This window comes from Dipodomys merriami, unplaced genomic scaffold (genome assembly GCF_024711535.1).
Source record: "Dipodomys merriami isolate MVZ:Mamm:240054 unplaced genomic scaffold, mDipMer1.0.p SCAF_14, whole genome shotgun sequence".
NCBI lineage: Eukaryota > Metazoa > Chordata > Mammalia > Rodentia > Heteromyidae > Dipodomys > Dipodomys merriami.
This window is the reverse complement of record NW_027202715.1, coordinates 37,187,210-37,211,858: the sequence shown is the minus strand read 5'-3', so window position 1 is coordinate 37,211,858 and position 24,649 is coordinate 37,187,210. Positions and strand designations below refer to the sequence as shown.

Sequence of the window (24,649 nt, the reverse complement as noted above, 5' to 3'; positions counted from 1 at the left end):
CACCACATAAGCAAAAAGAAAAAAGCCGGAAGTGGTGCTGTAGCTCAAGTGGTAGAGTGCTAGCCTTGAGCTGAAGAGCTGAGGGACAGTTCCCAGGCCCAGAGTTCAAGCCCCACAACTGGACCCCCCCCAAAAAAATTCTTTTATCATTCCCAAGTAGTGGAGTGTGTGTATCAGCTTAGTATATATGAGTTTTTAAAGTATTTTTGAGGTCGCTTCTTTTCTTGGTTTGCATGCTGGTCCTGGGGCTTCAACTTAGGGGTGCTGTCCCTGAGCTTTTGTGCTCAAGGCTAGCACTCTACCATTTGATCCACCTGTCCAGGTGGATTCCGAACTGTGATGCTGAGATCTCAGCCTCCTTTGTAGCTAGGATTATAGATGTGAGTCACAGGTGCCCAGCAAAAAGGAAATTGATTCATACTATAGTAGACCCTCATTCATGCATAAGCCCCCATGTCTACAGAGCCATCGAGGGGAGAAACCTTTTTGAAAGTTTGATTAGAAGTAAGGCACTTTTTAAAGCTTTACTTTTTTTTTTTGGCACTTAAATTAGCTTTATTTAAAATACTACCAATCAATAACTAATAAATGCCTTTCTTTACTCCCTGCCAAGCCAACTTCATTTCATTACACTAAAAGCTCCAGTGTAATTTTACAAAGTCCTATCTTTGTTGGCTGCCATAACAATCATCTTAAATTCTCCTGGAACAAAATGAAATTTAGACCAATGAAACAGAATAGAGAGCCAAGAAATAGATTTCTAATCAACTGATCTTGGACAAAGTTGCCAAGAACACATAGTGGGAAAGGAGGACATGTTTAATCAATGATACTGGAACAAGTGAACATACATGAGCAAAATGAAATTGGACCATATCTCTCTCACCCCAATACACAACAACTGATTAGTGACTTAAACAATAGACCTACAATTCTAAAACTAGTAGAAGAGGAGCTGGGAAGGTGGCTCAGTGGTAGAGCACTTGCCTTGCATGCATGAGGCCCTGGGTTCGATTCCTCAGCACCACATAAGAAAAAAGCCAGAAGTGGCCCTGTGAGCTGAAGAGCTGAGGGACAGCGCCCAGGCCCAGAGTTCAGGCCCCACGACCGGACCCAAAAAAATAAATAAATAAAACTAGTAGAAGAAAATAATGGGGAATCACTTTGTAACAGTCATCTGGGGTAAAGAGTTTTTGGATATAAATTGTTTAAAAGCAGTGACAATAAAAGCAAAATTAAACACATGAGAGAAAATACAAAATGCACAGTAAGTCAATTAAAAACTGAGCAAAAGATGACCCATGGAATATCCAAAAAGATTTAAGGAACTCAACAAAACAAAATAGCAAGAAAATAACCTTCCTCCCCTCCCCCCTAAGGGTGAAGAGATATGTGTGATGGTCATCATCGTCATCACAGCACTCAAGGAGCTGAGGCAGGAGGATCACAAGTTTGATACTAGCTTGTGCACCATAAGGAAAGCCTGTCTCAAACAAAAGAGAAAGCCAGACATGGTGGATCACACTATAAAAAATCCTAGCTATTCAGGTAGTGGCAATGAGGAAGATGATGGCTTATGGCCAGGCAAAAAATTTGTAAGACTTCAAGTAAGAAATTGAGCATCAGCTGGGTGTCAGTGGCTCAGGCCTGTAATCCTAGCTACTCAAGAGGCTGAGATCTGAGGATCGCCATTCAAAGCCAGCTCGGGCAGAAAACAGAAAAGTCCGTGAGACACTTACCTCCAATAAACCACTGAGAAAATCAGAAGTGGCACTGTGGCTCAAGTGGTAGAGTGCTCACCTTGAGCTGAAGAGCTGAGGGACAGCATCCAGGCCCAGAGTTCAAGCCCCACAACTGACAAAAAATAAAAATCTGAATACTGCTGACTAGCAGCATGAATCCTCTGCTAGCCCTTCAGTATTTATTTTCAAACATCCAATCTCTGCCACTGATGGCAGTTCCTGCTCCCTAGGTGAGGCTCCTCCCCCCTCTGGCCCCTTGACTATAAAAGGTTCTTCAACGAGCAGGTCAGTGTCATTTTCTCCTCTCTTCGTGAGACCTTAGACTTGTTAGCTCTGCTGGAAATCAATCCTTCTCCTCTATATGACTTTCATCAGTGTGGTCTTTTGAGTCACATTTCCTTTCAAATGTTATTTTGAGCATCCATGGCCAACCAATCAACAATGTCTTTGGAGAACAGAATCATCTCTGATTTCACATATTATGTATGTAGGTGATCAAAAATAGTTCCAAAATTCAAGCCTAATGAATTTAGTACTCTTCTGACAATGTGGCACAAAACTTACTCTAGGTTAAAAACATGATCATTGATCACAATCTTATATGAAAATGCTGTGGATTGTAAGATTCTTCAACCTAGAAGAAATAAGAATGTCATATCTATGGCTAGTAAGGCAGAAGTTAAGAATAAAGTTCAATTTTTTTTTAAATTGGTAATTGCAATTTTGCTGCCAAAATAGGTCTGAGAAGCAGTCTGCCTTTTGTCACAAGGTGCTTATCGTGGATCTTGTTTTTTCTGGAGCTCTGGGTTATTGTGAAATGACTGCAGGAGGGAATGGCCGAGATCAAAGGACCCAGATGCATAGTCGAAGGGTTGGGTACTCAGCTTTATTTCACAGGTCCAGCAAAAGCAACTTTCACTGGATTTAGAAGCAAAGGTACATTGTCTCTTGTGCTGATTCCTCAGTGAAACCTGGGAATACAGTGCCTGGTAGGCAGGGAGTAGACCACCCCATGCGGATATGGACAAACTTTAATAAGGGAAGCTACCTACTAATATGTGGCATACACACAAAGATAGTAAATCTTAAGTCAGTGGGCATGTGACAGGTTCACAAGGCCAAAAGTTTATAGGAGATAAATGAGCCAAAAGGCTACAGGGGATAGGCGAGGCCAAAAGGTTGTAAGATATATATGAGGTCAAAGGGTGACAAAAGATAGACAAGGCACAAATGTTTTACCCATAGGAGAAGTGTGGAGGGGTTTTTTGTGGCACCATTAGGAAGGGGCACAGAGAATATCAGATTCACAAGGAGTTTACCCTGTCCCCGCTTGAGAGCGGTTGCCGGAACTTATGCAAGAGCTTTCTCTGTGGAAGGGCCATCTTGCCATTTTGTGGTGGATGCAGTGGTACCCTGTCATTGATATCTCCTTGGTCAAGTAGTGTGGAATCAGATAAACTATCACTTTCAGTGACATCTTCAGGTACCATCTCTCCTGCTTCATTCTCTTCCAGACCAATAGTGTTGTTACCAGAACTGGTGACCACATCCAGTATGGTACCTGTGTCACCCTCTCTTCCTACCCTCAGCTCCCCTGTAACCACTTGGCAGCTGGGCAATGTCTCCAGGGATGTGACCATCACAGGGTGTGTCACCCTAATAACAGAAAAGAAACCACTAGGAATTTGACCAGGGCCCCGGAGCTGGGCAGCGGGGAGGGGGGGGGCTGTGGCCCGGCCCCTGCGGGTGGAAGGATGGACCGTTGGCGCTGACCGTTTAACGGAGCCCAGCGGGCTCAAACGCAGCGCAGCTGCCTGTTGAATGGGGGGGAGAGGAGTCGGCAGAGGCGGCAACTGCAAGGCCGCGGACTGGCGGATCTGCTGCCGCTGCCCCCACGCTGCCCCGCCCCGGGCCGCATAAAGCTTCACTTTTGATAAGTTCAGGCTCCCGTAGATGCTCCCGTAGATGAGGCCTTACCTCCAGACAGCACTTAGTGCTCAGATAGAGTCCTTAGTGCCTACAGCCTTACCTCCAGCTCCCCGCATCTGTCCTGCTCTCTCATGGGTATGCTTATGCTGTCTTACAAAGCACTCAGTTCCAGATGCACAGGGAGCAAATAATCTCTGCCCTTTCCAGCATCACTTACTACACTGGATTCTTGATCTGACCAAAATTGTGTCTAAAAGTTGACACCACCCAACAAAACGACCAACTTGATGCTCCTTTTCATTTTAATAATAAAATTAGCTTTGTATTTAAATCATCTTCCTTACTGAGTTTAGTAGTAAGAGTTTAACCCATATTTCTTTTTTATGTTGTGGGTCATGGGAGCTGAACTCTGGGCCTCAGCTCTTCAACTCAAGGCTGGTGCCCTACCACTTGAGCCACAGCACCACTTCCGGCTTTTTTCTGCTTAGGTGGTGCTGAGAAATCAAACCCAGGGCCTCATGCATGTGAGGCAAGCACTCTAATGCTGAGCCACCTTCCCAGCCCCCTAACCCATATTTCTTGCAGCCTAAAATGTATAAAAGGATAGGTATAATTCTAATGGCTACTTTCGATTTCTTCTAAATAACAGGAACGTGTCTTTCACTTATTGTACTGGTGTGGTTGTATAATCCAGATTAGCTTTAAGTAGAATTTTCATATTCCTGGCAAACATCAGTGTGGGCCTGTGTCTCCATGCTGTCTTGGGGAGTGATGGGTGTCTGTGTGTGGATGGCATGGTGTGTGACAGTGGTCAAAGCGTTACAGTGGAGCTAAGTGCACTGTTGAAGTACACCGGTGTTTGCAAAGACGAAATTGCCTAACAAGGCGTTTCTCAGAATGACTCCCCATCAGGTGACACATTACTGTAGTGGGAGGTTTATGTTTCTAAGCAATGTGTCCTTCACCAAATCAAAGAACCATTACAGCTTGTACTTTAACCTCAAAATGTGATGTACAACAAAGTTGGGACACAAGTACTAGGCTGGATCCACTCACATGGGAAACAGCCCAGTCCCACATTCAAACTCAGGTCAGTTTCATCAGATTTGTAATGTAAACAAAACAACTCTGCTAAAGACATTGAGGCAGAATGGGGGCGGGGGGCAGAGGGAGAGATGGAGGGAAGAGCCTTAGGGAACATGAAAACTAAGTCATAAACCTAGAGAGACCAATCTTTGGTTTGATCTTGTTTGTCATTTTCATTTGAGCTGTAGCCATTTAATGACTCATTTTTTAATCCATGGTCAGCCATACCTCTTGGACTATTAGTTTAGAGGTGTGATAAAGTATTTCCAGAATATTTTAAAATATGGGCAGTACTGTTTGTTGGAGATGATTTGATTTGAAAGGAAGCTTGTAGCGCTGTATGAATGCGGAAGGAACGAGCCTGAATTCTGTGGACAGTAAAGTGGCTGAGGAAGTGTTTTCAGTGACATGAAAGTTGATGAGTGTATTTTTGACACTTCTGCTTTTAGAACATGGGGGGACAAAACACATGGAGATGGTTTGATTCACTTTTATAATTGTTAAAAAATGCCTCAAAGCAAAGGTTAGGTTTTAGAGAAGGGTCTTAAAATTGACTGGAAGAATAAAGTTGGAGTTCTCCTTTAAAGGAACATCGATTTCAATTTTAAACGTCATTATTTGCTTCATACAAAGAATGAAAAGAATCCATTACACTTGGCTCATGGTTTTGCGTAGCAAGATTTTATTTTATTTTTATTTTTTGCTGATCCTAACACTTGAACTCTAGGCTTGGGTGCTATCCTGAGCTTTTTGTGCTTAAAGCTGGCGTTCTCTTGAGCCACAGCTCCAATTCTGGCTTTTTGTGGTTAATTGGAAATAAAGAGACTTAGGGACTTTTCTGCCCAGGCTGGCTTTGAACCACGGTCCTCAGATCCCAACCTCCCGAGTAGCTGGGATTACAGGCGTGAGCCACCTGTTCCTAACTCTGTAGTAAGGCTTTAAAAAATAACTTACATTAAGAGGCAAGGATGACTTAGCTATTTAGTTAGCCAAAAATGCAGATAAATCCCCCTCACATGAACATTTAGCCCATTCCATATGTTCAGAGTATACATTTTATTTTTAGATTTGTCTCAAATAGTGAAGGAGTCACTAGTACTTCTAATCCATAGCAATATCAAGAAAGCTATGTCTAATAAATATGTAAGTACAATGTCAGTACAAACTTTGCAAAATAAATAACTCTACCTTAAACACCAACTCATTGTTTTTTCTTTTAAAAAACGATTAAGTTTCTTATTAAGATGCTACAACTTAGTAAATATTACATTATACACCAAACTTGATTTACTGAAAACTAAAAATGAAATCACCTATGCATATATGAGCAATAACCTTTTAAAAAATCCATTTTATATGTTAAAAAGAAATCCTGAAGAAGAGTACACTATGTATACAAATACAGAAACTAAGCTGAATGACTTTGAATCCTGTTTTAATAGGTCAGATTTACATTTGCAATGCTCAAAAACTTCTCCACTTAGTCATTTAACGTATTGCTAGTTTTCTTAGTCTCACAACTCAGTACCTCTTACTCTCAGTTCTGTAAGTCAGGGTTGGCAAACTGGCCCATAGGCCAGATTCAGCCTGCTACCTGTTGTGTATGGTCCTAACACTAAGAATAGCTTTTGCAGTTTTTTTTTTTCTTTTTTTGTGACAGTCCTGGGGCCAAACTTAGGGCCTGGGCACTTTCTCAGAGCTTTTTAACTCCAGGCTGATGCTCTACTACTTGAGCTACAGCTAGACTTCTAGCTTTTTTTGGTGGTTAATTGGAGATAAGAGTCTTATGGACTCTGTTGCCCAGGCTGGCTTTGAACCACAATCCTCAGATCTCAGCCTCCTATTAGCTAGGATTACAGATTTGAACCACCTGGAAGCTTCTTCACTTTTAACTGGTTGGGGGAAAAAAAAAATATTTGTGATGTGTGACAATTACATGACATTCCAATTTCAGTGTCCATAAATAGTTTTATTATTGGAATTATACACGTTCATTTGTGGACCTGTTGCCTGTGGCTGCTCTTACATGCCTCAGTAGATCTGAGTAGTTGCACACAGACCATGTGACCCCACCCATGAAACATTTACTGTCTGGCCATTTACAAAGTTTGCTGACCCTTGCTCAAAGTCAGTTATCACAAGCATAGAGGGCTAGCATCTCCCCTGGATTTCCCTCCTTGGTCACTGTGAGCCCTGGGCTGCTGTGCTTGTCATCTCCATGGATCTCATGTGTGACGGCTGCAGTTTAGAAATCCTCCACTTCCAGTTTAAATCTGATGAAAATGAGGAAGTTCTATTTCTTTCCACCATGTTAGTTCTGGACTAACTTCTTGCCAAAAGATCTTCACCTGTAACATTTTATAGACAGGCTTATTAGTATATTGAAGATGAACCAGAAATCCTCATCGCTTAGCAAGGTTTAGAGTTATCCAGCCAACAAACCCACAGCTCTGGTGACTCATTTTAGGGGCTCATGTATTTCATATAACTCACAATGAGTAAGACATTATGTTCTTACTAGGAAGAACGTTAGGCTACTTCTGCCCTGGAACGGTACATTCTTTAGCAAAAACAACTTTTTATTACATTCAAATAAGTTGTTTAAGAGAAGGTGGAGTGCCTCCAACTTTTCCTGATTAATACAATCTATTACTTGAGTTAAGGGCAAGATGAATATTCTTTAGCAATTCTTTTTTTTTTCTCTCTCTCTTTTCAGTAATGGGGTTTGAACTCAAGAGTCTCGCACTTTCTAAGCTGGCACTTTACCAGCCACATTTCCAGCCTGGCTAGTTGCTGGCTGTTTTTGAGATAGCATCTAGTAAACTTTTCTTTCTGGCTTGGCCTCAAACCATGGTCCTCCAGATCTCAGCCTCCTGAGTAGCTAGGATTACAAGTGTGAACCACCAGTACCTAGCCTGCAAAATTTTAAGGTATCAAAATTTTAAATGTGAGGGCTGGGAATGTGGCTGAGTGGTAGAATGCTTGCCTAGCATGCATGAAGCCCTGCATTTGATTCCTCAGTACCACATCAACAGAAAAAGCCAGAAGTGGTGCTGTGGCTCAAGTGGTAGAGTGCTAGCTTTGAGCAAAAAAAAGAAGCTCAGGGATAGTGCCCAGGCCCTGAGTTCAAGCTCCAGGACTAGCAAAATCAATCAATCAATCAATTTAAATGGGAATATTTTTTAGAATAAAGAAACCCATGAAATATGTCATTAGATTCTTTGGAGCACCTAACCCAAGAGCCCCTTTCTTTTTTAAACAACTGCTTTTCTTGGAAATGCCATCATCAAAAGGTTTTAACATGGGATATAAATTCCTGTACTAGCACCAATGCCTGTTTTAAAGAAAAGCTGCCACTTATAGCAAAGACTCTTAGCAACTTTTAGAAGACAAATGCTAAAATGTCTGCTTGCTACAGGAAAACTGAATCCAAAGGCAATTAACTATAAATCACTATCACTCTCACTTTCCTAAAACTCCTAAGAAATGACATAACAATGCTTTTGTTCCTCCTGTCTTTACCTCCTGAAGGAGTATGCCACCATGCCTAGCTGGTCTAAACTTTTAAAAGTTCAGGTTTATACAACTCAGGCTTTTTTTTGGGGTGGGGGGAGGTGCCAGTACTGTGGTTTGAACTCAAGGTTATGTGCTTTTGTTTGTTCCTCCCCCTACCCCACACTGCTGGCTCACTAGCACATGAGCCACACCTGCAATTCTTCAAGTCCCATTTTAAGGTTCTACTCCCACCTGCCTTCGGGGTACATCCTCTTGGAAAAGACTTTGTTATTTTGAAAGCACCTGGCAAGTGTCTTCTGGGGAGCTCGTTCTTGAACACTGAAGGCATTGTATGCCTCACAAAGCAGTTTCAGTTGAGCCCTATTTGGAAATGGTGCCATGACCTGGTGTACCTGGGTATACTGCGCTGTCCTTGGTCACTGTCGGCATTCCATCCTGTCACTGGAGGACAAGCTACTCGCAGGTTTCTCCTTGGTTTGGAGACTCTCTGAGGCTGAAAGCTGGGGAGGAGATATGAGTCCTCGGGGCTGTTTCGTTGACTTGGTGAGCTTCTTGAGTTCACTCGCAAAAGAGATGCCTTTTCTTTTATCTTCACGGGATGCCTGGGGAAAAAAGAACCTTCCCTTGAGGTTACGTGGAACCCAGGGGCCTGGGTCACATGCATGCTGGCAGAGAGGGCCCTTTCCACTTTTGTCTTTGGGAAGAAGAGCCAAAGGATTCTTCAGGACTTCCTTAGGACTCTTTGTTTACCCATGCCCTGAAAATACACCTAAACAAGTCTTTTCAAACAAAACTCCTCCCAGGATCTTTGTCCTAGAGTTCCCTAGTTCCCAAATTGGGTTGTGATATGAATCTGTGAATATCAAATGATTCACGAAGAGAACAAAGGAATTTGGAACTCTACCTGCACCTGCTCTTTGAGCTTAAGGATGAATTTTCCTGCACCTTTCCACTTGCTTTGGGCTTGAAACACGCACTCCTGATCCAGAAGGACCCGCTGTGAGGACTTTGGGGTGGCAGATTTCTTGTTGGGTGTGTCTTTTACCACCTCTTCCAAAAGCACGTAGTCACCTGGGTTGGGGTTGCTCAGGATGCTATAGGAATATTTGGCTTTGCATAAAGTCTGAAAGATAAGTTTCAACCAACTGAATATAGTATCTCCAACATATGGATGCGTTCTAAATAGAAAAGTGCCACTTTCCACCTTATGTGGATATGTACATATCCACAAGCTATGTAGATCTTGTCATCTGGCATCTCCTTTGACATGGCTTATAAGACACATCTGCAAGTTGCCTCTTGTGCTTCCCAATAGTCTGATTTAGATGAGGAAACAAATTTATAAAACTAAAGCAGATTCCAGAGGACAAAGCTTAAACTTGCATGGGTTAAGCAGATTCCAGAGTATGCACAACTCCATAACAGAATAAGGATTCAATCTAGATTTGAAGGAGAGCCAGTCTGGAATTCTAATCTGGGTTTCCTACAACAGTAAGGAACAAAATCCAGTCTCTGTGTCCCAGGATGCTCTGTCATACTATTGCATGCTAAAAGAAAACTTAGAGGTCCCTTTTCATTTAGCCCATGGATTATCTTTCACATATGCATTTATTCACTCATCAAAGATTTAGTCAGGGCCTACTACATGTCAGATACTGTGCTCTACTTTGCAAAGAAACAAGAATCTAGAATTTACAGTCAATTATGGGGCTTTCTAATAACCAAGTTATCACACAATAGGCATAGCAAAAGTCAGGTACTGGCGGCTCATGCCTATAATCCTAGCTACTCAGGAAGCTGATATCTGAGGATCGCAGTTCAAAGCCAGCTCCAGCAGAAAAGTCCCCATGAGACTATAATCACCAATAACCACTCAAAAACTGGATGTAGAGCTGTGGTAGAGTGCTGGCCTTGAGCAAAAGAGCTCAGGGGCAGTGCCCAGGACCTCAGTTTAAGTCCCAGACCAAACTAAAAAAAAAAAAAAGGAATAGCAAATCATGGATACACAGTGTTTACTATGTACTAGGCATTGTGAAAAACAAAGAGATTTACTGCCAGTCTTCTCAACAACCTTGTGAGGAAAGCACTATTATGCTATCTATATTCTCCATGTGGTAACTTAGAACAAAGGGTGGGCCAGAGCCAAATGGAATGGTCTCATGAAAGCAGACATAGTAGGAGTACTTCCACAACAGAAACAAACCAGGGATTCTTTTCCCAAAGACCAAGTGTATCAGTGCCCAGTATAATGAAGACATAGATTTGAGAGCACTTGGGATCTCAGTAGTGAATAAAAGTAGAGCTAATTAGGGGTCTGTGCTCCTAACCATTCTGCTAGTCACTCGTTAAGTAGGTGTTGAATGAACGCAAACTATGAGGAGGCTAGGAAGGAAGGAATCAGAAAGGATGCAGCGAGGAAGCTTGCCCTAGAGGAGTGGAGAGGGTCAGAGCTGGCCTGTCTTCTATAGGATCCTGCAGAAGTGGCCCTTAGCTAGTAGCTCAGGCATTTCTGAGACAATGAAACATCTTCTTTGCAGAGTCACCTCCAAAATTCAGCATTACCAGTGCTTTGTAGGGATCCAGATTCATTGCAGACACTAGGTAAGCCCCTGCTGAAAAAAGGAGCTAGTATTTCCTGTCCATTCCTAAAATGAGCTCTTAATGCACAGACCTGGGATTATTCTCAATAATGGATACCGTCAAAAGGACCAGTGTGAGGAAAGAAGAGTTTTCCTTTTCTTTCCTTGTGGTGCTAGAGATAAAACACAGGGCCCTGTGCATGCTGGGTCAGCATGGAGCTTTACCATGGAGCTGCACCACGGCCATAAGAAGGGGCGTTTACCTGCTGAATGACCTCCTGTGCAGTGCTGACACGGGGTGCTTTGATGACTGTTCGAGGCTGTTCTGGAGAAACGTCATGCACTTGTACGAAGAAACTTTCCTCCTCTAAGCTCAAGATCACCTCTTTGTCATCCTGAGCAACACTTTTTTCTTCTACAGACTATGTTAAAAAGGAAAACATGTAAATGGTAAGGTGATACAGAAGAAAGAAAAATTAACTGAAATTTTAGGTGTGTTTATTTTGGATGTCACCCCTTCTGTCTCCCTCTCCCAATTTTTCCCTCCATCTTCAGCAGTGTCAAGCGAGTACCACTGCTGCTTTCTCCATATTTTAATATCTTATGTCACCAGTGCCCCAGCATTTGTTTGTATTTTATACACGACTGGCTCATCACACCTGTAATTCTAGCTACTCAGGAGGCTGAGGTCTGAGAATCATGGTTCCAAGCCAGCCCAGGCAGGAAAGTCCATGAGACTTTTATCTCTAATCACTAAAAAGCCAGAAGTGGCACTGTGCTCTGCTCAAATGGCAGAGCACTAGCTTTGAGTGAAAAAGCTAAGGGACAGTACCCACATCCTGAGTTCAAGCCACATGACCAGAACAACAACACAAAAAGGAATAAGCTGACTCAAGTTATGGTCACATGAAATTCAGGATTGGAGGGTGTGGTGAGTGGTGAGATAGTTAATCAAGTACTGAGCTGTTCGAGGTGCGCGTGTGCCTAGGCCTCCTCCCAGGACACACGTACTTCCTGCTGTGCTTTTAAAACAATCCTGCCCACATATCCTTCTTCTGGAAACCAGCTGCTTAAAATCTGCATGATCTCTTCTTCTGGACCAATGACCCTCTGAAATGGTGGTTTCCTGCACTCATTCTTTTCTTTAGATATAAAATACTTTTCTTCCATCAAAAAATAGTCGGTGGCAATCAGTTTGGTGTCTTGATCAGATGTCAGAATCTAAAGAAAAAAAAAAACAAAGATAAAATTAAGCATACTTCTTAAGACACAGAGGCAACTCAAAATAAGTTTGCTTTCTTGGTGGTCACACAGGTATTGTTATGGGGAAAAGAGTCCACCTCCCAGAGACAGCCTCATGTAAAAAGATGACTTTATTGGGGAAGTGGGTAGCTGACCGGCCAGGGACGCAGCACAGACTCAGGAACTGAAACTGCGACCCCGAACAACCCACAAGCTAGGGTTTTTAAAGGCAAAATCCATGTGGTCAAGCCCGGCCCCACGCAGGTGGCCGATGGGATTGTAACACACATAAAGATTGCATATTTATGTCAGTGGCCAATGGGGTTACAGTCCATCTCCTAGTAACTGAACTAATCTATCATTTTGGTTTGAATTGTTGTGCAAATTTGGGGCCCCCAACACAAAGCAGGTGGATATTCTTACTCATGGCAGCTGTACATTCCAGAAACATAATGTCATTTGCCCCTGCATCCCTGAAGCTGGGGTTGTTACAAAGACAGCTACAGGAGATTTATTACAAAGATAGCTACAGGAGGATACACAATGTGGCATGGCAGGCACCATTCTAATTAGGCAGGGTATAAGACAGGGCCGAAGTCCGTGTGAATACGTTTTAAGGTTTCCCTTTATGGTCTCTCTTTGATTTAGTAATGGGTCAATTTCTCAGCTTAGTTTTTCTCACAGTCTGGGACCTTCCTCCCTACAGTATGATGTACAATTTACAAGTGAAAACTACTCTGAGTGTCATGTGATTGTTTTTGTCTAAGAATTCTTGTATGCCCACATTTATGTCTGCTCTAATCCCAGATAGCATCTGATTTTCCCCACTGCTGGAATGAGAGCTACAATGGAATCAAAAACTTTCTCACTCCATGAATTTAGCCCTTTGTAATCTTGCAACTCGGGATGAGGGCAAAGAATTTAGCCTAGCCTCTACTAACATAGTCTCATTTTCTCATGTTGGAAATCATCTTCTTATGCAAGAATCATAGGGTCAAACTCTCATCTGATTAAGTTGCTGGAATTCTCCTTTCAGTAAATGCCTCCCAGTATGTCTGCAGGCTTGGTATTCTGTGCTAGACATTGGCCCTGTGCAGTTCAACTGAACAGTGGACACAGAGCTCAGGAGCCAGCAAGACCTGGGGCTGAGGTTTCCTTTTGGGACTTCCTAGCTATGAAGTATTGGGTGAGTTACTTGACTCTTTAGAGATTTGATTTTCCCATCTACAAAATCGAATAGTCACAGTAACAGTCTCAATTGTTTTTTAATGAGTAGGGCAGGAGACATACCATGGGTATATAATGAGACTGTAATAAATAGCAGCCATCACTCTGGGCAAGTTAGCCCATGTATTCTTTTCACTCCTGTTGCAAAGGTTTGTTAACAAAAAGTAGCACTCTTTAGGGAGTAAAGGTCAGTCATGGTGAAGAAATGCCCTTTGTTCCCTTCCTGTAAGAAGTATCTGGGTGATGAGACAGCTGTCACCACCTGACCTGGATTAAGCAAGCACCCATCTCCCCAGTGATCAGAGTTGACACTTTCTCAAGTGGAGAAAGAGCAGAATGTAACATACTGAAGATACTGGACATAGAAGATTCTTGGAAGACCAGATTTTTCCACTCAGCTGTTGGTCTGGGCTGTGAGTCCAGACCCTGCTTACTAGCCCACTGGGTCAAGAAGCAAACGCACTGATTTAAACACATCCACTAAAGGAACAATCCAGGATGTGAAGCCTCCAAGAGGGCAGGTGGCACTGTCACCTCCATATGAAGGGCCAGGGGCACTGCTCCTCAGTCCTGGGAGCTTTTTTGCTTATTGGCTTGGGGTCTACTGTGAAGGGTGGCCCATGGAAAGTTTTCCTTACTAAACACACACACACACACACACACACACACACACACACACACACACACACACACACACACACACACACACACACACACACACACAAATAACAACTGTGTTTTGTGATAATAAACACGGAAGTTCATGGTCTAATAGGTAAACAAAGAACCAAACAAAAGAGCCAAACCAAATCCCCTCAACAGCAGCTTCTGTTTGGTAATCTGTGAAATGTGGTATCTATACAATTTCTAAAGATTCTCCTTAGGTCAGTTTATAAAATGTGAAATGCAAAATGTTGTTAATGTACAGAGCCATTTATTAATAATCATGTATGGAGTATGGTGGTTCCATGGGTTTTACATTCCTCCATGCATTCTATGATTCTAGCTACATTGCATCATACACTCTTAACTTCAGAAGGAGCTCTAAGGTCATTCCTCTGCTTCCTACCAAGAAGAAGGGGTTCTGAGTGGGCTATGCATAAGAGTCTGCAAGGAAGTTAGGCCACTGGAACTATTGGAGTGTCCAGTGTCTATGGCACAAGGTCTTTTCTTGCCCTTTGAGGAGCTTCCTACCAAGCTGCCCTCCTTTTGGAGGCCGCTCTCTCTCTGTCCCTAGTTTGCTACTGAACCCTACTACATGTCCTCCCACAGATAGATGATGGTCTTGCCTGAGGAGGGTCAGAAAGATTACTACAGGAACCCAGAGGAATGTGAGTCCACTATGAGAAGGCGTAGGTCAGTTCCACTTCAGGGTTTGGGGGTAACAGGCTCTCAGTGTCTTGTTTTAGGTACTCTATGCTTCTTTGCACTATCAGAAGGGTAAGACCTTGATGTTCAAGATGATAGGCCAAGGCAGGAGGGCAAAGAGGCTGCTCCTCTTGCACAGGAAGGCCTGAGGGGCTGGAGATGTGTTCTTGGTCCATGTAGTCCATGCTGATGCTGGAAGAATCTGATCAAATTCACAGGCCAGCAAGCAGATCTTATTCAGCTCATGTTTAAATTCTGATTGTTAGTCTTCACTGTGTTAACAAGGAAGATGATGCCCATGGCTAGGCTTGAGGGGAAAAGGATATTGTTGGAAGGCCATCCACTCTAGTTTGCATGCTTCTAGAGTGACTAAAGAACTGTTTAAAACTTTCTGGGTCAAATACCTCATCTAGTGGTTCCAAGATCTCTCAGATCATTCTTAGAGTAGATCTCAATGTTGAACAACATTGGCAAATAATCAAAAGGCATATGATCATCACAGATACACATGTATGCTTGCATCTACATGTTTACCTATGCACGTTAGACATCAGATTCCCCTAACCATAGGCTCAGTAGACTTACCTGCTGGAGCAGCTGCTTTGCTTTGGTGCCTCCACTTATAGTGAAAACGGCAAAGGGCTCTGGCCCTGGGACCCCATGTACCGTGACTCTGTGAGTCTGAGAACATCTTCTCTCTTCTGTATTAAACATCTGCCAAAAATAAAGTCCTATGTTATTAATTCTAAACTACATGATAGTCCTAGGCTCTGTTCAAAACAGAAGTGCTTGTATTTAGAAACCGGTGTATGGTAGTGTGATAGAATAGAGAGACAATGTATTTCTTGAGAAGCACATCATCAAAGGATTGATTTATTTTAAATCACAGTACAACTTTCCATCAAAATTAGGGAATGATATATGAAACATGTTAGTCCCTACTTCTATAAATTAACATTCTATAATATCTATTGAGTCTCAGCTCCCTTCAGGGGACTGGACTAGATATTTTTTTTTAGGAGAAGATAATAAATAAAATCCAGGTATGGTAGCACATGCCTATAGTCCTAGCATTCTGGAAGTGGAGATAGGATGGACAGTTCAAGGTCAGTCTGGGTTACATAGTGAAAAACTGTCTTGAAAAACAAAACTAGAACAAACAAAAGATGATAAATAAAATGCTTTATCCTCAAAGAGAATTTACCATCCCGACATTGAGGTATTATTTCCATGCCATAAAATATATATTTTTTAATTACATGGTTCAGTCTGCCTTATGTTTTCAAAGAAGTAAGGTACCAACATGTTAAAGAGAAGAAAACTAGGGGCTGGGAAGGTGGCTCTGTGGTAGAGTGCTTGCCTTGCATGCATAAAGCCCTGGATTCGATTCCTGAGTGCCACATAAGCAGCAAAAGCCAGAAGTGGTGCTATAGCTCATGTGGTAGAGTGCTAACCTTGAGCTGAAAAGCTGAGGGACAGCACCCAGGCCCAGAGTTCAGGCCCTATGACAGACAAAAAAGCAAGTAAGCAAGGAAGGAAGGAAGGAAGGAAGGAAGGAAGGAAGGAAGGAAGGAAGGAGGGAGGGAGGGAGGGAGGGAGGGAGGGAGGGAGGGAGGGAGGAGGGAGGGAGGGAGGGAGGGAGGGAGGGAGGGAGGGAGGGAGGGAGGGAGGGAGGGAAGGAAGGAAGGAAGGAAGGAAGGAAGGAAGGAAAGAAAGGAAGGAAGAAAGAAAGGAAGAAGGAAAGAAAGAGGGGGGATGGGGAGGATTGGGGGGGCGGGGGGGAGGATGGAAAGGGATGGGAAGGGGAAACAAAGGAGGAGGCTACAATGCTTGATAAGAATTGTACTCATTATCTTGCCCATGTAATTGTAACCCCTCTGTACAGTATTTTCACAATAAAAATTAAAAAAAATAAAAATAAAATTAAAGGGGCTGGGAAGGTGGCTCAGTGGTAGAGTGCTTGTCTTGCATGCATGAGGCCCTGGGTTCGATTCCTCAGCACCGAATAAGTAAAAAAAGAAAAAAGCTGGAAGTGGCGCTGTGGCTTAAGTGGTAGAGCACTAGCCTTGAGCTGAAGAGCTGAGGGACAGTGCTCAGGCCCAGAGTTCAGGCCCCACGACCGGACCCCCCCAAAAAATTAAATTAAATTAAAAAGAAAGAAAGAAGAGGAAAGGAAAGGAAAAGAAAAGAAAAGAAAAGAAAAAAGAAGCATGGTGGCTTATACCTGTAATCCTGGCTACTTGGACACTGTTGATGGAGTGGCTCCCAGCTCAAGGACAGTATAAGCAAAAACTTTGTGAGACACTTTCCCACCCCCACCCCCATCCCAGTTATGCAGGAAGTGTAAGTAGGAAGGTTGTGGTCCAGTTGTGCAGAAAAAAGAAACAGGACCTTATACCGTAATGGAAGAAAAAGTGCTGGGAATATAGCTCAAGTGGTAGAATGCTCAAGGTGCTGAGTTCAAATTCCAGTACTGCCAGAAAAACTCTGGATGTCCTAATTTTTCTTGAGAAATCAAAAGATCTGGTGATACTGTATGGCAACAGGAGCTGGAGTTGAGAGCTGGGTACAGCTGCCCCTCTGAAATACCATGAGTCCTCTGCTTTCCTGGGGGTCTTGTCCATGCCTCTTTTTTTTGTTTTTGCCAGTCTTGTGGCTTGAACTCAGGGCCTGGGCACTGTCCCTGAGCTGTTTTGGCTCAAGGCTAGCACTCTACCACTTGAGCCCCAGAGCCATTTCCAGCTTTTTCTGTTTAGGTGGTACTGAGGATTGGAACCCAGGGCTTCATGAATGCTAGGCATGCACTCTACCACTAAGCCACATTCCCAGCCCCAGCACTCCTCTTATTTATATATATTTACATTGTCCCTGTGTCATCCTCTGGCATTGAGAAATGGCATTGGAAATGATACTATGCGTATTTGGTTTCAGACATGCTGTGAGTAAAGATGGGCCATTCATGGCATCTGTGCATGCTTCACATTAAGATTTCTATTTTTTTTTTTTTTTTGGTCAGGTCATGGGGCCTGAACTCTGGGCCTGGGCGCTGTCCCTCAACTCTTCAGCTCAAGGCTAGTGCTCTACCACTTGAGCCACAGCACCACTTCTGGCTTTTTTCTGCTGTGGTGCTGAGGAATCAAACCCAGGGCCTCATGCATGCAAGGCAAGCACTCTACCACTGAGCCACCTTCCCAGCCCCACATTAAGATTTCTAATGAGGAATAACATATCGGATTTAGGTTTTAGATCTGCCTGGGAGGTCTTAAATGAAGACAGACAGAGGAGGCAAAACCCAGAAGTAAAGAGACCAGTTGGGAATTCACTGCCATGGCAAGGTGAGAATTAGTGAGGGCTAAAGCAGTAGGACTGGACAGTGAAGACTGGATCTGAAAGTCAAAGGGCACAGGGAGATGCCTAGTGTTGTTACTGGCTTTAGAATTCGAGGGTCAATGAATGCAGAGTTGCTAAGCTCATACACTGCAGTTAAGAACTCCAAGAATGCCATGATTGGATATAATACAAAATAAATATTAGGTGTTGGTCCCTGGCTCCTAGCACATAGCTCCTAAGACCCTTGAGATCTTGGATGTGATGAAACTTTCCTGTTGCTAATGAGATGACTGGTGGCTGAGATAGACTAAGGCATAATTAGGGGTGAGACTACTGTCAGACAGGAGATGGGAAAGGGAGGGAGAAGGGTGGAGATTGCATTAAGAACCAATGGCCAGTGATTTCATCAATCTTGCTACTTCAGGAAACCTTCCTGACAACCCTAAATGATGGGCTTCTAGAGCCTTGGGTTGGTGAGTATGTCCAGGTCCTCAGAGGTTGGTCTAGAGAGCATGCAAAAGCTCTGCGCACCCCTCCTCACATACTCTCTCCTCTGTATCCTTTCTTAATTGGATCTTTTGAGTGTGTGTGTGTGTGTGTGTGTGTGTGTGTGTGTGTGTGTGTGTGTGTGTGTTTGTGTGTGTGTGTGTGACTGTGAGTACAAGGGCTTGAATTCAGAGCTCCATGCTCTTGCTTAGATTTCTCAGTCAAGGCTGGTCCTCTACGACTGACCCACCACTCTCAAGTGGTACCTGAATGCGGTAACTCATGTATTTGAGTGGTAACTCACGCCACTTCCAGCTTTTTGGTGGTTAACTGGAGATAAAGAGTCTCAAGGACTTTCAAACCATGATCCTCAAATCTCTGTCTCCTAGTAGCTCAGGTTACCAGGTGTGACCCACTGGTATCTGGCAACAAGGACTTTGAAGCTCCCAGGTGATTAAAAAGTGTGCAAGGTTGTAGTATGACAAAAGGGAAAAGAAGAAAAGCAGAGAAAACACAGTCAGGGGTAAAGACAGAGAAGAAATTGACAGGGATGAGGGAAAGAAAAGACCAGAGAAGAAAGCAGGCTACCGAGATGTGGTAGTGAAGGTAGGGTAATGTAAACCAGTGCTACTGCCAGCCCAAGGAGCCTTCCCAAAGCTCTCTAGGATTATGCAGAAGTATACAATTGATACAAATGTGATCAAATGGATAAACATGTTGTTGTTTCCACAGCTACCTAATTAATGATTCATTGGCCACTTTACTGAACCACAGGAGAGTCCACCTCTGACATAAAAGTATGCTGAGTGAAAGAGAACAATTACCAAAGAGGCTGGCACAGTACTGCTAGAGGAAATTTCTTCCATTCTTCTGCTGCTTACAAATAAGCTAGAGATTTCTAAGACTTCATTGTGGAGATTTCGCAGCTGAAGATGTCGATATCCTGGAATAATGCAGAGGTAGGGAAGCCCATTAACCATGCACTACAGAGCTCTGCAAAGAAGATACTCTGCAAGTCAATAATTGGCAGGTAGGAATATGACCTTAAAATCGCAATCTGCATATCATTACCAAGAACAGCAGAGGATTCCTTAGCAGGTCAGAGTTCCTGGAACAATGCACAAGTCAGGTGCAAGATGCCAAAATCCCTGAGTGCCACATCAAAGCCAACTCTTGCCCAGGATCACCCAATCTTTCCCCTGCTCCACACCCAACACCCACCCTGATACAACACTGGACCTGTACCAGGCACCACTGCCAAGTACAATCAAACCCAGTTCTCCCCTTCTCACTGTCATTTCTACTTCATGCTTGTTTTGACAATGCCAAGGATGCTACTTGGGGATTGAAGTCTACCTCGTTTTAAAGCCTTGAGTGGAATAATTCTCTGAGCAGTTACTGCTGAACTGTTGTTTTCCACCACTGCAAAACGAAGAAATACAAGATCTTCAAAGTGAACTCGGAACAGGAACTGTTCGTTCCACATGGGATTCAGGGTATTTCGATGGATGGGCTTCGTGCGGAAATGGCAGCTGTCCAGGGGCATGCCCAGTACGTCAACTTCAATGCAGGGGCTTCCTGTGCTGTTACTAGGGCACACATTTTGGCCTGAGACAATCTGCAGGAAAAGAAAAAGGATCAAGGTCAAAGATGACAGAGAAGGAAACATAAACTCTGGATTTCCCAACTCCCTCCACAAAGAATGCAGGAATAGATAAGGTGAATGATGAATAAAACAGTAAAGCCAATACAAGTGACTGTCATCAGGAAATCACATGACTGGGATGATATGAACAGCCTATTTTGTCAACAGCATTCACTTTCCAATAGCATCAAATCCAAGCAGTGACATGAAATTACAGTTCTCACAAAGGAGTTTCAATTCAAAGTATCAGCTTATGAGTACAATGCATCTTAAGCAATGTCATCCTTTCCACCATTCTCTCCCATCTTTCCCAACCCTAAGTCAAATTGTCTTTAACAGTTTAGTTTTTGAGCAAGTGGCAATATTCTATTAAATATTCATCTGTAGCCTTCTGTAAACAAACTATACTCAACTCAGCAAAAATGGTCAAATAGAAAAGGAGATACAAATCCCTTGTCTTGGGCTAAGAGTTTTGATGGTAGGAAATGTGTGAATGGAGCTGTTGCAGGGATGTAGGGTGTCATGAACAGAGAGAGAAAGGGACACGAGCTAAAGATGCAGAAGAGAAATGGCCTCATCCCCTTGATTTATGCCCCCAGATCCCCCCCCCGAAAGTAGAACATCCATCTTTAGGCCATCAGCAAGGAGCTCCTCAGACCCACTACTTGACCACAGTTCATCTTACCACAGCTACTGCTTTCTGGGAAATAAGACATGATGTGGGCATGAAATCTGAATGACTTTGTCCTACTTTGTCCAGCTTTGTCCTACTTACAGTTAAGGAATAGATGGCAGGGTCCATGCTGTCTAGATCTCGTTCCAGTGGAGAAAATTTCTGATACATGGGGCAGTTCTTGTCCCACAGTACTGGGGGCTTCAAAACATAGCCACAGCCACCATTTGCCTCAAACATTGCAGCGTTTAAATGTAACGGGAGATCTGCAAAACAAAAGCCCAAACTGCTTATTACTTTGTAGCCTAAGTGTCATAAATTTAAAGCTCAAACGAACTTTGTGGTCATCTTTTGAAGGATCAAGTATGGAGAAAGGATCAGCCTCTCATTCCATAGATTGATGGATACCTGCTGTGTGCCATATAATGCTGCCTACCACAGATAGCAGGAAATGATTTAAAAAAATCTCTGTCTTCCAGAAGAGTCTATACCAATATCAAACTAGGTTCTACCATTTCTAAGCTCCTTTTTTATTCCCAGGTTCTGGGACTTGAACTCAGGACCTGGGTGCTGTTACCTTTTTCACTCAAAGCTAGTACTCTACCACTTGAGACTACATCTACAGCTCCACTCCTGGCTTTTTGGTGGTCAATTGGAGATAAGTTTCACAGACCATCCTGCCCAAGCTGGCTTCAAATTGCAATCCTCAGATCTCAGCCTTACTAGAAACTGCCTTGCTTAAGGTGCCTAACAGAAGGTGCCTTGCTTATAAAAACAAGCTGGACACTGGTGGCTCATGCCTGTAATCCTAGCTACTCAGGAGGCTGAGATCTGAGGATCACGGTTCAAAGCTAGCCTGGCAGGAAAGTCCATGAGACTTTTATTTCCAATTAACTACCAGAAAACCGGAAGTGGCACTATGGCTCAAGAAGTAGAGTGCTAGCCTTGAGCTGAAGAGTTGAGGGACAGCGCCCAGACCCAGAGTTCAAGCCCCATAACCGACAAAACAACAACAACAACCAAAAAACCCTCATCTTACAAGTTTACTTATCTATCTGAAACATCTTGCAAAAATGCCTCATTTTATACAGAATTATGGAAAGGAATCATTCCATTTTTTTGTCTCCAAACACTGAACCATGCAGACAATTTTATGGCCAATTCCCACTAGTTCAAAGGTAAGATAAAATCTTAACTATACAAGAATGAACAATAGCCAAAAAAAAAAAAAATCCAACTTTTTTTCTGAAATCTTTATTTCAACCCATAAAATTAGGTTTACCTCTTTTTTTCTGTTGTAGTTAAATATGAAAAAAATCATTGCATATGATTCACATCATGTCCCCAATCCCTTCAATCATAAACTCTGTGAACCCTAACAGAAAGGTCGAGTGTTTTGTGGCCAAACTTTATTTGGCACAGTTCTTTGAGGGATGACTGAATTCCTGTACAGCTTCAGAACTCTTCCACTTTCACATGTTCCTCTGATGGCTCAAGTCTGTATGGAAAATGTCCCAACGAGCAAAGCGTTTATGAGACACACCTGACGAATGTTCCCTCGGATAGATTCCTTCCATGTGCGGAATGAACTCTGCTCCATGGACCAACATCAAACAACAATGTGCTAGGCGCCTTGGAGCAACAAGAACTTGGCCCCTACCCTGTGTCTTGGGTGTCATTGATTGGCCAAGATTGTGTGCAGGAATTGCTGGGGTAAGAGATGTTAGGCATTCGAAGCTCTTTGGGCTTCAGTCTCTTCTGACAGGTTAGTGCATGGCCCCTCATCTGCCAGGCGTCTTCCAGTGCTAATGGAAGAAAAAAAATCACTTCTCTAACCATTCTGGGACAGAGAAACGAGAGAGAGAGGAGAGAGAGGAGAGAGGAGAGAGAGGAGAGAGAGAGAGAGAGAGAGAGAGGGAGAGAGGAGAGAGAGAGAGAGAGAGAGAGAGAGAGAGAGAGAGAGAGAGAGAGAGAGAGAGAGAAGCAAATGAGCTCTCATGGCCTGGGTAAATAAATGTGAAATAGACATTTACTCTCATCTGAAAATTTAGTATCTCTAATATGAAAATATGCAAAAGATGAAACTTTTGGAGTACCCTTTTGGGTTTTTATTTGTGGCATCATCCTTGCCCTTGTGACTGCCAACAGCCAAACACAAGGGCACTAAAAATGTAAAATTTCCTTCAAGGTATGTGAATTAAAGGTTCATGGGAAACAAAAATGAATTTTCATCTTTACACCTGAGTCCTCATTACACAGATACAAATACTCCAAAGTCTGAAAAATACTTCTCATCTCAAGCTTTTGGGCTCAGAGATACGAAGCCTGTATTACAACAAGAGCAATAGCAGCTCACAACCAATTTTCATGCCAACCCTATTCAGGTTTGAAGTCTGAGCTCATTAGCACAGTGTCTAGCCTCAAAGCTTTCCAAAACTTTTTTTTTGAATGAAGATCACATGTGGCAACCTGATATGGAAAAGCTGTACTCAGTTTGAAATAAGAGGAGACCTCAAATATAGCCTTCATTCTATTCAAATATAGGCCATCATTCTAACCAAATAAAAGAATATGCACAAAACAGTTAACTAACCTTCCGAATCAATGCATATTATGTTAGAACAAAAATATTGTTGCCTTCATGGTCTTATATTCACTTCAACTGCTGTATTAAGGAAATACGATTCTTCAGAAATATTTGCCTTTATATTTGGGATCCGGGAAAGGCATAAAAAGTGTGACTATCTTCAAACAAGTACAGTAAATGCTTTTTTTTAGAAAGGCTTTTCTGGGGCTGGGAACAGGGCTCAGTGGTAGAGTGCTTGCCTCGCATGCATAAGGCTCTGAGTGCGATTCCTCAGCACCATATACACAGAAAAGGCTGGAAGTGGCGCTGTGGCTCAAGTGGTAGAGTGCTAGCCTTGAGCAAAGAAAGCTCAAGGACAGTGCCCAGGCTCTGAGTTCAAGCCCCACGACCAACCAAAAAAAAAAAAATAGAAAAAAGAAGAAAAAAAGAGGCTTTTCTTCTCACTAGGGATGCATATTTAAACACTTGAAGGTTCTGTATGTGAAGCAAGAATCATTTTGTCCCAGATGGAAAGAACTCAGAGGGGCCATTGCCAGCAGTCACAAAGACTGCATACCAGCCTCGGGTGAATTTCCACACTCAGGAGTTGATTTTATGCAGTGTGAACCTCTGATTGTATGGATTCCACACTTCTGACATTTTTGGAGTTGAGATCAGAAGAAATCTTTGGCCCTATGGTCATAGACACCTCGTTGGAGCATCAGTGTCCCTTGACATCCAGGAAATGGCTGGGCAGATGATCTACCAGTGGCAGATTGGAAGGCTGGAGGACACTAAGAAGGATTATGGGAAATCAAGTACTTCCTGACTTAGGAATTCTTTCCATCAATGAAAAATTGGTTATTACAATGTTGACTCCTATAGGTCTATGTGGACTTGCAATTCACAGACTACCTGGGAGTACCTAGAAGAAATCAAACCAAAAAGCAATAAAGAACCACAGGCTCAGACTGCAGTGGGGGCCAATAGAAATAGTCTGACTCAGCTCAGGGCAGCACGCATATATTGAGTGTTGTGTGCAAGGTGTTGGTGAGGCTCTAATCCCAATTTGCAAAAAGGAAGGCCATCATTACAGATGAGAATGCTGACACTGTAAGGGGCTTGTACCCTGTGCAGCAAGGGAGATGGTTAATCCAGGTTGAGGGATTTAGAGGATAGCACTCACTCCCTGGGCAGAAAGCTGTCCAGAGAACACTGAACAGTCATTTGCCTCCTCTGAGTGGGGCAGCTCCAATAGGA

General features: G+C 43.0%; 1 protein-coding gene across 3 annotated transcripts in view; it reads right to left on the bottom strand.

Moving 5' to 3' along the window:
- Positions 1-6,705: 6,705 nt before the first annotated feature.
- The window catches only part of Plce1 (phospholipase C epsilon 1), a 262,319-nt gene continuing 244,375 nt past the window's right edge, over positions 6,706-24,649 (bottom strand). For all 3 annotated transcript variants that reach the window (XM_070021236.1, XM_070021237.1, XM_070021238.1), the window contains 9 exons: positions 20,926-21,089; positions 19,862-20,123; positions 19,330-19,448; positions 15,275-15,403; positions 11,864-12,073; positions 11,116-11,274; positions 9,178-9,396; positions 8,666-8,875; positions 6,706-7,105 (listed from right to left, as the gene is read on the bottom strand). In XM_070021236.1, the coding sequence (XP_069877337.1) occupies positions 8,690-8,875; positions 9,178-9,396; positions 11,116-11,274; positions 11,864-12,073; positions 15,275-15,403; positions 19,330-19,448; positions 19,862-20,123; positions 20,926-21,089 (1,448 nt within the window). In that variant the 3' untranslated portion in view covers positions 6,706-7,105; positions 8,666-8,689. The remainder of the gene's footprint in view (positions 7,106-8,665; positions 8,876-9,177; positions 9,397-11,115; positions 11,275-11,863; positions 12,074-15,274; positions 15,404-19,329; positions 19,449-19,861; positions 20,124-20,925; positions 21,090-24,649) is intronic.